This window comes from Hypanus sabinus, chromosome 22, assembly GCF_030144855.1.
Source record: "Hypanus sabinus isolate sHypSab1 chromosome 22, sHypSab1.hap1, whole genome shotgun sequence".
Taxonomy (NCBI): Eukaryota; Metazoa; Chordata; class Chondrichthyes; order Myliobatiformes; family Dasyatidae; genus Hypanus; species Hypanus sabinus.
Window position 1 is genome coordinate 37,036,969 of NC_082727.1, and position 12,526 is coordinate 37,049,494.

The 12,526-nt window shown below is 41.7% G+C and overlaps 1 protein-coding gene across 1 annotated transcript; it reads left to right on the forward strand.

Annotated features, from left to right (window-relative positions):
- The first annotated feature begins 416 nt into the window (after window positions 1-416).
- LOC132379519 (interferon-induced protein with tetratricopeptide repeats 5-like) lies at window positions 417-8,007 on the forward strand. Its single transcript, XM_059947499.1, has 2 exons — window positions 417-797; window positions 6,206-8,007. The coding sequence occupies exons 1-2, from the start codon at window positions 793-795 to the stop codon at window positions 7,674-7,676; spliced, it is 1,476 nt and encodes a 491-aa protein (XP_059803482.1). The 5' UTR covers window positions 417-792; the 3' UTR covers window positions 7,677-8,007.
- The last annotated feature ends 4,519 nt before the right edge of the window (window positions 8,008-12,526 follow it).

Sequence of the window (12,526 nt, forward strand, 5' to 3'; positions counted from 1 at the left end):
AAGCCACTGCACACAGATTTCAACTACCAGAGATGCCTCCAAACCTTCACGGCTCTGAGACCGTCAAAGCTACGATGTTCCAGCTATCCTTCTAGAAATCTTAACGAATGCAGAGTGCAACGATAAAAAAAACTAATGAAACACTAAAACTAGCGATACAAGGATACTAAGCGGGTTAACAATGTTATAATAGCAATGTTAACGATCTCAAGCATTGGCTTAAGCATTCAAATTAGCACATTTAAGAGCATCCAAGTGACCTTCAACATTCAACAAAAACATATCAATCGGACTGCTTCTAACTTGACTAAACTGACCAAAGACAAAAGGTGAATATGCAATTGTGCTGTTCGCATCTAACACGCCCCGACCCACACATTACTCATAGTGAATGCGAAACACAATACAGGCACAAAGTAGGTACATGGCTCCTACATAGCCTTACAAAGAGAAATTTATTATCAGTGTAAAATTGTTGAAGCAAATGTAGATTCAAAAGACCAAAACTACCAGGTCGTATTCAGGTAAATCAATCAGCTTGAGCTTTGTTTGTTGTGAAACTAGGCTGTGATTATCATTGGCTCAGGTAATTTTGAGTCAGCCTGCACACTGACGTTGGATATAAGGAAGAAAGGTACATCTGAGTTTCACTTTCAGTGTCAATTCTCTTAGCACTAAAGAAACAACTTACAAGTAATTGAGCTGGAAAATTTCAAAGCTCTGAATACCTTCTTTATTAGCTCGACATTAGAAGTGAAAAAGGAATTTGAGGTGGTTCCTTCAATCAAGAAAATGAGGTAAAACACACTGTTACTCTTTCTGTGTATATGTTTTCCTGTAGAGCATTGTAATGAAATATGTTTTAATGTCAAATATATGTTCCCTCTTGGGCAGTCTCCTTGGGATTAAGGAAGACTTGATTTCACTCTCTATGCTCCTTCTGTAACTGGCACTAGGGTTCAGTGTGGTCCACAGTGTATCCTGAGTTCTCCTGTGTTGAGACTGTTGGCCCAGAAGTTCCCAAAAGTTAGTGGGGAGTTACAAGCTTTCAGGAAGACTTTTAATATTTCCCTGAACCTTTCTGTCTGCAACACCGACACAATCCAGTCAGACACCATCTGTAGGTGGAAAACTATTGTTGATAGCTCGGATCAAACTCCAGCATCAGGACCTTAGTGTGTACTTTCAGAGGACCTGCTCAACCCACTGACCTCTGCCAGCAGTTTCAGATTCCAGCATCTGCAGTTTCTTGTGTCCCCTTTCTCTCTTCCCACCTGGAAAGATTTTCTCTTGATAAAGCTCAGAATAACATGAAGCTTTCAGGAGTCATGAATGGTCATGCAGCTTCAAGGATGGGGATTTTAGCCTGGGAGGGGACTTTGGTGTTTATTAGTTTATTCTTTCAATGAGTCTGGATGACTTTGCAAAGAGCATATGGTGTAATCTTTACAGCACCAGGAACTGGCTAATATGCAGTCTTTGAAGCATATTGGGCAGCAGGGATAAGCTAGTTAATTGTGTTTTATGCTGAATTTGACTTCTTGATGTTAGAGTCACAACAAAGTACAGCACAGATACAGGCCCTTTGGCCCATCTAGTATATGCCAACCAATTTGAACTGCCTTCTGTCATCAACCTGCACTGTTACCATATCCCTCCACAACCCTACCATCTACGTACCTATCCAAACTTCTCTGAAACGTTGAATTCGAGCTCACGTGCACCACTTGTGCTGGCAGCTCGTTCAGCAATCTCACAGCCCTCTGAGTGAGGAAGTTTCCCCTCATGCTCCTCTTAAACAGTTAAGCTTTCACCCTTTACCCATGAGATCTGGTTGTAGTCCCACCCAACCTCAGTGGAAAATAATGTCCAAACATAATTTTCCTGCGTCTGTCATCTATCTGTGATATTAATCCACCTTGTTTATTTTGCGTTTTCCTTTTGATTTCCCTCTGGACTGCTCCAGCTCAGCATTTCCACAACACCACATCCTTTGACTTTTTTTTTGTTTACATTCTTTGTCAGGTACACGCAACCCTGTAAAAATATCAGCAGCAATAGACCACACCTAGAATTGGGCTTTGATGTTAAACTCCATTTATTACGTAGTAACTACTTAACACAGTAACTTAAACCAGGTAAATCAAAAGTTAGCGATGTTATACATATATGTGTGTAAATATAATTCCCAAACTCATTCAAATTCGGGTGGAAAATTTAAAGTTTTACGATGGTAAGGTAACAGAGTTCAGTACAATGCACAAAGTTGTTCTTGAGAGAGAGGGGTATTTGCAAATCAAGATGAAATTCACCATAGGAGAAGAGCAAATAAACAGGGGTCAGCTCCAAATCCACTCTCGAGTTACACAAACGTAGCTTATCAGAAAAGGGACCGCTCCCAGGCACGGGTAAACACACCGGTAGCCTCCACAGGGTCACCCTTCTACACACCGTGATAGCCAGTGATCGATCCTCAACCCACCCATGTGGGCTCTCAAATGTTCCACTGTGAGAGTCTGGAGAGAGTCGTCTGACTTTGTTTAAATAAAACATGTTGCGAAGCAAACCATAACATCGAACTGTCCATCAAATAACTCCACCTCTCTTCACCATGGCAACCCAGAAGCAGGCAACAGTTCTGCAGTCCGTTTTCCTATCGCCTCTCTCTCTCTTTTAAAGGCACAGTCCACATCCATCACATCTTGCTCTCTAACCTCTCTCTTTCACTCGTTGATCAGGTCACCCCGTAGCAACCTAGTTTTACATCTCACTTTACCCAGCCTGCAAGCTCAGCTAACTAATTTTCTCTCCTTTCTGACACTAACAAAAGATGTTCAAACTGGAATATTAGCTCTCTTTCTGCTAACGGATTTTTCCTACAAACCTGCTGGATATTTCCAGAAATTTCAATATTTTAGATTTCCAGCAATGGTAGGCATTTATTGGCTTCCCATGGCTTGCAGCTTGGCCACTGGGTCTGTGAAGGCAGCCGCCTGTGTTGGCACATTGCAGGTTACTGCTGAGGTTCAGGTGGGTGTACTTCAGCCAAATTGAAATAGGTTAAGCAATTAACGTTAGCTGTGAAAAATTATCTTGAATCTCAAGGAAATGTTGTTGCAGAGGGCATTCACCAGTGCTGCAAAGAAAATTGAGGCAATGACGTTGTGTTTGATTCCGGTCTTCAATGGAATTGTGTCTGCTGTAGAGACATGGGTTCGGACAACAGTTTTTAGACCAGCCCAGTGTGTACTCATGATCAAAATGAATGTGTGTCGCAGCTGAGTTTGAGGACGGCACCTCAGAGTTCCTCCAGCGCAGAGAGAGGTCATGGTCCAATGGCAGGGGTGGAGGGGACCAACATGATTAGAGAACAAGCTTAGCGGCAGAGATCCAGAATATTTATCAGCTTAAGCCCAGATGTGCACATGCATGCATACACAAAGATTTACATACCCTTTCTTCAATCCTACCATCGTGATTCCTCACAACCACATTGAACACTAAACACAACAGGAAAAAAAAACAATCAATCAATGCAGTGCTAGGCACCAGGACCCTCAAGTTATGTCCTGCCATTGAATATTATCATGGCAGATCAATCAACACTGCCCTCAGACCATTTGTATCAGTTCTCTAAAGGCCCAAATTTCTTGATATCTCTTTCACATACTTGACTATCTCCACAGCAACGATAACCAATCATTTGCCTGCTCCTCCATTGGGGCAGACAGTTCTAGGGAATCCCTAAAATAAATTTCTACACAGCAGTTTTAAATATATCCAGCCCCTAATTTTGTTAGTATGTCCACATGTTCGTGACTGAACATTTCAACATCTACAAAAATTTCTGAACCAATACCCAGAAGATTGGGAAGCAGCTGTTTCCCAGCTGAACCTGCAGAGTATATCCAGTATTGTTGGTTTCTACTTTAGTTTTACAGCATCTGTGTTTTTTTTTACTGATTCTCCTCTCAACATTTGCATTGTCAAGCATATTGAGGGTCTTGGTTATGTAAATAAGATCACTCATCATTCCTCAAAAGAGGAATAAAGATCCTCAAACTCTCTAGCCTCTCTTGGTAGGTCAATCCCCTCATTCCAGGATTTAGCCAGCTGCATTCCCTGCAATTATATCCTTTTTTAGTTAATGCATAGGTGTCAAACTCAAGGCCCGCGGGCCGTATCCGGCCCAGGATACAACTATATCCGGCCCGCGAGATCATTTTAGATAGATCTATTATTTTAATTATTAATTGCCCGGCGATATGAAGCCTATGATTGTAAGTTAATACCAGTCATAAAAATAATGCTTGCTCAGCAGTCTTCTTCATAAGAAACAGAATTTGTGAAGTGAAACACTTTGTAGTTATAGCAGAGACTGAGACACATGAGAACAGGCTGAAAAAACAGAGGCAATGAAAGCTGCGTTCGCACGCGCCCGACTGATCCGGCCCGCATGAAGCTGCATTTTGCCCAATCCAGCCCGTCACCTAAAATGAGTTTGACACCCCTGAGTTAATGTATCCAAAAATCTGAGCAGTTTTCCAGATGTAATTATTAACTTTCTCCAAAGTTGTGCTGTGGAGCCAAAAGCCTATATTGAGAATCTCCCACAGAACAAACTCACAGAAGTCCCTTTACTCATATTGCCTGCACTCTGAAGGTTACTGTGCACAACCCACACAGTGCTTCTGAAGCTCCTCTTAGAAACATCCAAGCAGTAACAGGTCAGTGAGCTAACCATTTCATTTCATCTTAAAAATCTCCCTTCATAACAGGCTTTACAATTACAATTAGGAGGGTGATGGATGCCTCTGAAGGTGGCATATTTAGTATTTCAACAAAGTCTGAATTCTCTATCTAAATGCAGTGAAGTCTGAATGTTCTATCTAATTACTTTGAATGTATAAGAATACTTTTATAAAAGTTACTAGATTAGATGGGTAAATCAATGCTTTAAACAAGTGATAAAACTTCTAATTAAACTAAGCCCTTCAGCCTACACAGAATCCATATCCCTCCATTCTGTACACAGTCATTCCATTACACTACCATTTAAACACCTCTATTGTATTTCCCTCCTCCACTACCACTGGCAAAACATTTGAGGCACCCACCCACTCACTGTGGGGAAAAAAAACTTGTCCTGCACATCTTCTTTGAATTTACCTCCTTTCCACGTGAATGTATGCCCTTGAGTATTGACATTCTGCCTTTGGGGAACGAAAGCAGCTGTCTACTCCATGCTTCCCATAATGATAAAACCTTCCACCAAGTCTTTCCTCATTGCTTTGCTGATCCACAGAAGACAACCCAAGTTTCTCCAACCTCTCCTTACAAAACATACATGTATCCTGGTGAACCTCTTCTGCATCCTCTGCAAACCTCCACATCCTCTCAAACTGCAATGACCAGAAATCAATGAATAAATCTCTGACGTAACTTTCTGACTCTTGAACTCAATGGCTCTACAAATAAGGACAAGTATGCCAGGCACCTTCTTCAGCACTCAATCATCCAGTGCTGCCAGCTTCAGTGAGCTACAAACTTGGAATCCAAGTACATCAACACTGTGAAGGGTTTTCCAGTCAACAGTGTACTCTTGTTTTACATTTGACCCCCTCCCCCCCCCAAAGTACAACTTTGGCAATTTTCTATAGTTGAACAGTTTCTATTAGTTCTGAAGATTAGTTCCGTTCCACTTGGAAGTTTTTTTGGAGGTGACCTATAGCAATGCTAGGATGAAGTTGATAGAAGTGCTGGGGAAATAACAGAAAATTCTTCAAACTGGCTTTCACTGGAACTGTCCCTGCAGCAGACACTTTGGTTCGGACTATTGAACGCAGGCATAATGATGCAGGTCCAAGGAGGTGAACTTCTATTGCAGTTTGGTGTGAGACGGGTCTTTTATTGCTCCTCCCAACAATGTAATTTCATGGTCCCGTGGCAATGAGGCCAGGCAAGTCTGAAGTCCAGCTTCCATTGCCAAGGTTTCGCAGATCTATCAGTGTAATAGCTTACAGAGACAGAGACTCTTGCCCACACACACTCCTCAATCCCATCATCATGAAATCCTGCCTCATTCTCATTACCACACTGAGTACAATGACATGAGGTGAGAAACACACCCAGCAAGACAGATCTGCTGACGGTTTTTGAGAGTAAAGGTCAAAGGTCGATTTTCATGAATTTTATTCTCTTTCAGCAACACACCGAGAGATTTATTGAAAGAGAAGCTCGATCAACTTCAGTGTCACTTCACGTGGGGCCCCCAGAAGGAAACCATTGACCTGGAAGATATGATGTACAGATTGCAAGATTCTATAAGTCTAAATTTGAAGGAAAAAACTCAGTCCTGCAACCAACTCGCTTTTGTAAACTGCCTGAAGGGCAACTATGAAGAAGCAATTCAAAACTTAAAGGAAGCTGAAAAGATTCTGAGGGAGGACAACAAAGAGGAATTTGAAAGAAGAAGCATCATCACCTATGGAAACTTTGCCTGGGTATATTACCACATGGGGCAGCTGACCGAGGCCCAGTCCTATCTCGACAAGCTGGAGATGATCTGTAAACCGCTCAGTGATGGCCCTCGCTATACAGCAATGATACCCGAGGTGTACGGGGAGAAGGGATGGTCATTGTTAAGATCTACAGCTCGATATTATGAGGAGGCAAAGGAATGCTTTGAGAAGGCTCTGGAAGAAGATCCTGATAATGTGCAATGGAACATGGGATATGCCACTGTACTGTTTCGGTTGGAAGCAATTTTTGGAACCAAAGAGAATCGTGAACAGAGTCAGTCAGTGAAGCATCTGCGTCGTGTGTTAGAGCTTGATCCCGATGACTCACTGGCCATGGTTCTGTTGGCTCTAAAACTTCAGGAGCTGAAGAAAAAGAAAGAAGCAAATGCATTAGTTGAACAAGCATTGCAGAAAACCCCTGATTATCCAAAAGTGCTTCGAAATGCTGCAAAATTTTACCGAAAAGAAAAGGATGTGGAAAAAGCAATCATGTTGTTGAAGAAAGCATTAGAAATTTCCCCACATTCTAGCGTCCTGCATGACCAAATAGGCATGTGCTACAGAATCAAACTGCTTGAATTGATTGCCAATCCTCTGAGCAAAAATCCTCAGAACCCCGAATTCCAACAAAAAACAGAGTTGTTCAGTGATTGCAAATATCACTTTGGGAAGGCATTTGAGCACCGCCCCAAGTCAGCTATTAAATCACAACTGGATTTTGCTGACATCTGTATTAGAAATGAAGAGTATTCCAAAGCAGAAGAGATCTATGGTGATCTGTTGAAATTAGTTGATATTCGTCCAGAAAGTATGCAGAAAATATATTTACAGGCTGGCCTATTTCAATTTTACCAGAGGAGGTCTGAATTTAATGCAATCAAGCTGTTCCAGAAAGCACTGAAGGTTAAGAATGATTCAAAGGTGTGGAAACAGTGTTATGAGCACTTGGAGAAAATTGCAGACAGGAGCCTTTGTAGGAATCCACATGACAGTGTGGCCCTTGGTGCCAGAGGGCTACTGCATCAGCTGGGCCACAACAAGTCCAAAGCTATTGAATGTTATGAAAAGGCCTTGGAGTTTGATCCTGGCAATGAAGAATATCTCAGCGCTCTCTGTGAGCTACGCCCTTCCTTAGAGGACCGTAATGATATTTAAAGATGAACTGATTTTGTAAAATGTGGATCTATTTCTTTTAGCACAATGTCTCCCCTTATCACTACTTATTGATTGATTATTTACCCATGTGCATTGATCTGTTGTTTGAAAAGTGAATTGATTCCACTGGATCTAAGGATGGATTTGTAGGATTTCTTTACTACTTATATTTTGTTTTTGAATGAGAGTTTTATTTCTGTAGATTTAACTTTAGAAGACAGCCTTATTGTAACTATACCTAACCCCTGTGTTTTCTTTTCAAAGACATTCTTTGGCCATTCAATTAAATCTGAAAAGAAAGAAAGTTGAGAGTATGGAATTACAACAAACACAACCAAGTCCTGACCGGATTTCACATCACTTTGTTTAATGCAGTATTCTATGAATTTCAGTGGAAATTGATGTAGAGTCTGTGTCTGCTTTGACTAAATGAATGGAATGGAAGCTACATGTTCTTGGCAGCATGGATTCAGCATGCTCAGGTTGGAGAAAGATTGAAGGTGTGTAGGATTTAAACCTCCACGATCTATCTAACCATTACAGACTGCACAGCGCGTAACCTGTTATTTTTCCGACATTGGTGAGCCTTTCTAAGAGTCTCTTAAAAGTCCTTATTATATCAAGCTCTGCCCTCCACTGCCTTAAAATTTCCTCCATTCACCTTAAACAGGTGCACCTTAGCTTTTTGCCATTGCTACCCTGGCTGCCCACACTTATCAATGCCACTCATAATTGTTTTAAACTTCTATGAAGTTGCCACTCATTCTCTGACACTGCCAGGAGAAAAGCCCTAGCTTGTCTTCATACTTCCTCTTAAGCCATGCTCTCTAATGCAAACGGCATCCTGGTAAATTTCCTATGCACCCTTTTTAAATTTTCCACATCCTTCATTTAATGAGGTTTCAGAAATTGAACAAAAGATCACCCATTGCGATTTTACCAGAGTATTATAGAACTGCAACATTACCTCACAGCTCTTGAACTCAGTCCCCTGACTAAGAAAAGCCAATACAACATATAGCTTCTTAACCATCCCATCTACTTGCCTGGCAACTTTCAGTCTTCCAAAGTGCATCACTTCACACTTTTCTGAGTTGAACTTCAACTTCCATTCTCTGCCCAACTCTGTATCCTGGCAAGGTCCTCGTAACATTGACAACCTTCTACACTTCAGTATTAACAACACATCTAACCTTCATGTCACCTGAAAGCTTCGTAATTCACTCCTCCACTTCCTCATCAAAGTCACAAAAAACACTGGCCCCAGAACACCATCGGACACTGACCTCCAGTGAGAATACATTCCAGCTACCACCACAGTCTGCCTTTTGTGGACAAGCCAATTCTGAATCCACAGAGCCATGTCTTCTTCATAACACACCAAATGAGCCTAACATATGGAAGCAAGATAAACTTAATCCTCTCTTCCTCAATTTCTACTTCTGACTACACTCTTCTGAGGAATCAAAATCTCCATCCCACCCTCACAGTGTGGCAGGAAAAACTGTTAGATAGGGAAGTTGTTGCAGAGGATTCCTGAATGACTTGCCTGCATAACAGACACCCATGATCCTCCCTGCCTGCTGACACCTAATCTACAATGTGGTCTGCACCCAAACATGCCACCCACACATTTCCCAGCCTCATGAATGCACCCCAGGCTTCAACATACAGAGCTCAGGCTGCTGCAGGTGGTGACACTTTTTGCACCTGTGGTCGTCTGGAATATTGTCAACAAACATGATTTCCCACAGTTTGCTATCCTGAGGTAAATAAGGGTAGATAATTCCTCAGCGCTTGATAAGGTGCTTCCTCAGACCCTATGGGAGGCAGGTGCAGAAACTACCAGATGCTAACAGAGATATTTAAATCATCCTTAGCGACATAAAGGGTAGCAGAGGATTGGAAGATAGCCAATGTTGTTCTGCTGTTTAGGAAAGGCTCCAAATGTAAACCAGTAAATTTTAGGCTGGTAAGCCTGACGTCAGCTGTGTGAAAATTATTGTAAGGTATTCTCAGAGACCCGAATATATGAGTATTTGGACAGACAGCAACTGATTAGGGATAGTCAACATGGCTTCATGCATGGTAGGTTGTGTTGAACCAAACTTAGAAAGGTTTTCAAGGAAGTTGCCAGGGAAGTTGATGTTAACTATGAGGATTTTAACAATGCATTTGACAAGGTCCCACACTGGATGTTAGTCAAGAAGGATAAGTTGCTAGGCGTTTATGATGAGTTAGTAAATTGGATTAGGCAATGATTTTGTGGTATAAAGCCAGAGAATGGTAGTAGATGGTTGCCTCTCTGACTGGAGGTCCGTAACTAATGGACTGCCTGGGGGGATCTGTGCTGGGTCTGTTGCTGTTCATCATCTATACCAATGATTTGGATGATAATGTGATAACTGCATCAGCAAATTTGTAGATGACATCCAGATTGTGGGTGTAGTGGACAGCGAGGAAGACCAACAGAGCTTGTAGCGTGTCTGGACCAGGGCTGAAAGATGGCAGGTGGAATTTAATGCAGACTAGTGTGACTTGTTGCACTTTGATTGGACCAACCAGGATAGGTCTTACACAGTGAACGGTAGGGCACTGAGGAGTGTGGTAGAGCCAAGGGATCTGGGAATACTAGCCCATAATACATAGAAAGTGGCATCCCAAGTTGATTGGGCTGTAAATGAAGTTTTTGGCACTTTGATCTTCATCAAGGTATAGTGAAGTGGAGATGGAATGTTATTTTGAAGTTGTACAGTGTGTTGGTGAAGCCTAATTTGGTCATGTACCTGCAGGAAATTATGAAAATAAGGTTGAAAGAGTACAGAGGAATTTTACAAGGACATTGCCAGGACTGGAGGACAGAAGTTACAATGAAAAATTGAGTAAGTTAGGACTTTAGTCCTTATAAACATAGAAGACTGAGGGGGAAATTTGTTAGAGGAATACAAAGTGATGAGAGGTATAGATAGGGAAAATGCCAACACTGAGGTTGAGTAGTGGTCATGGTTAATGGTGAAAGCTAAGGAGAACATGAGGTGACACTTCTTCACTCAGAGGGTCATGAGAGTGCAGACTGTGCTGTCAGCATAAGTGGTGCATGCGTGCTTGATTTCAACACTTAAGATAAGTTTAGACAGGTATGTGGATGGTAAGGGCATGCAGGGCTATGGTCCTGTTTCAGGTCTGTGGGAGTAGGCAGTATAAATGGTTCAGCATGAACTAGATGGGCAGAATGGCCTGTATCTGTTTTGTACTTTTCATGATTCTATATGGCACCATATAAGACACTGAAATTCATTTTCTTGTAGGCATTCACAGTAAATACAAAGAACACAATAGAATCAGTGGAAGACTGTCCCCCACAGGACAGAAAAACAATCAGTGTACAAAAGACAACAAATTATGAAAATACAACATGAAAAAAGGAAATTAAAACAAATATAATAAGATGGATGATTTGAAATTAGACACCACTTCATCGGTAAAGCTAAAGCAACTACTTCAGATATGCCACCCAACCACTCTCTACATCAGCAGTTTGATATCAGACCCCCCCCCCCCCCCCCAGATATATTGAGCTAATAAAAGAAGTGAAGTGGATGAGGGCTGCTTCAGCGCCAGGGCCAAATGGTGTTCCATACAAACTCTACAAAAACATGCCAAGAGTCCTGAACTTCTTATGGAAACAGATGAATATGGTCCAGAAGAGTAAATATTCCTAGAGCGTAGCAGCAGGAAGGAGGATTTCTAATTCCTAACGAAAAAGATTCTTCAGAAGTTGGACAGTTCCAGCAAATAAATCTATTAAACGTTGAAGGGAAAATATTTTTCAGTATCAAAGCACAAAGGCTGTCTACTTATCTGGAGAAAAACAACTTCATCGACACCCACATGCAGAAGGCAGGGATGCCGGGTTTCTCTGACTGCCTGGAACACACAAGTATAACTTGGCATCAAATACCAACTGCTAAAAGGGGAAGAAAAGACCTCCATGTCTTGTTCTTAGACCTAGCCAATGCCTTTGGGTTGGCCTCACATAACCTCCTGTGGTCTTCATTTGAATTATTCTGTGTAGCAGAATGTGTTACAACCCTGGTCAAAACATACTTCCAAGATCTCCACTTCTCATTAATAATCACAGAGTGCAAGACAGTCTGGTGGCCTGCTGAGAAAAGCATAATGGCAGGTTGCACCATCTCTCTGCCATGGTAATGGAAGTAATCATTAGAGCATCTAGATGGGTAGTAAGAGGAGAACGGCTAAAGTCAGGACTATGCCTACCACCAATCTGGGCTTTTATGGATGATTTAATGATCCTGACAACTATCATCCCATGTACCAAATAGTTGCTTGAGAAGCTCCATTCAAACATCAAATGGGCCCGAGTGATGATTAAAACAAAGAAGTCTAGGAGCATTTCTATAGTCAAGGGAAAGCTGGTTGATGGATGGGAAAGTAATTCCAACTGTGTCAGAAATGCTAGTTAAAAGCTTGGGGCATTGGTGTGATGTGACCCTCAGTGATACAAATCAAGTGAAACTGCTGAGAGAAGAAATCATCAAAGGGCTTAAAGCCAGTGATAAGAACTTGCTGTCATGAAACCTCAAGTTCTGGTGTCTTCAGTTTGGACTGCTCCCTTGGGTGTTTTGGCCACTGACTCTGCATGAAGTCCCCATCACTCATGTTGAAAAGCTGGAGAGGACAAGTAGTTGCTTCATTAAGAATTGGATGGGCCTACTAAGATGGCTAAGTAACATCCTATTTTTATGCCTATGTCATGACACAACCATATGATACGTGTGCACTTCACCTAAAGTAAACACAAAGTTAGACTCACATTTCTGACTTCC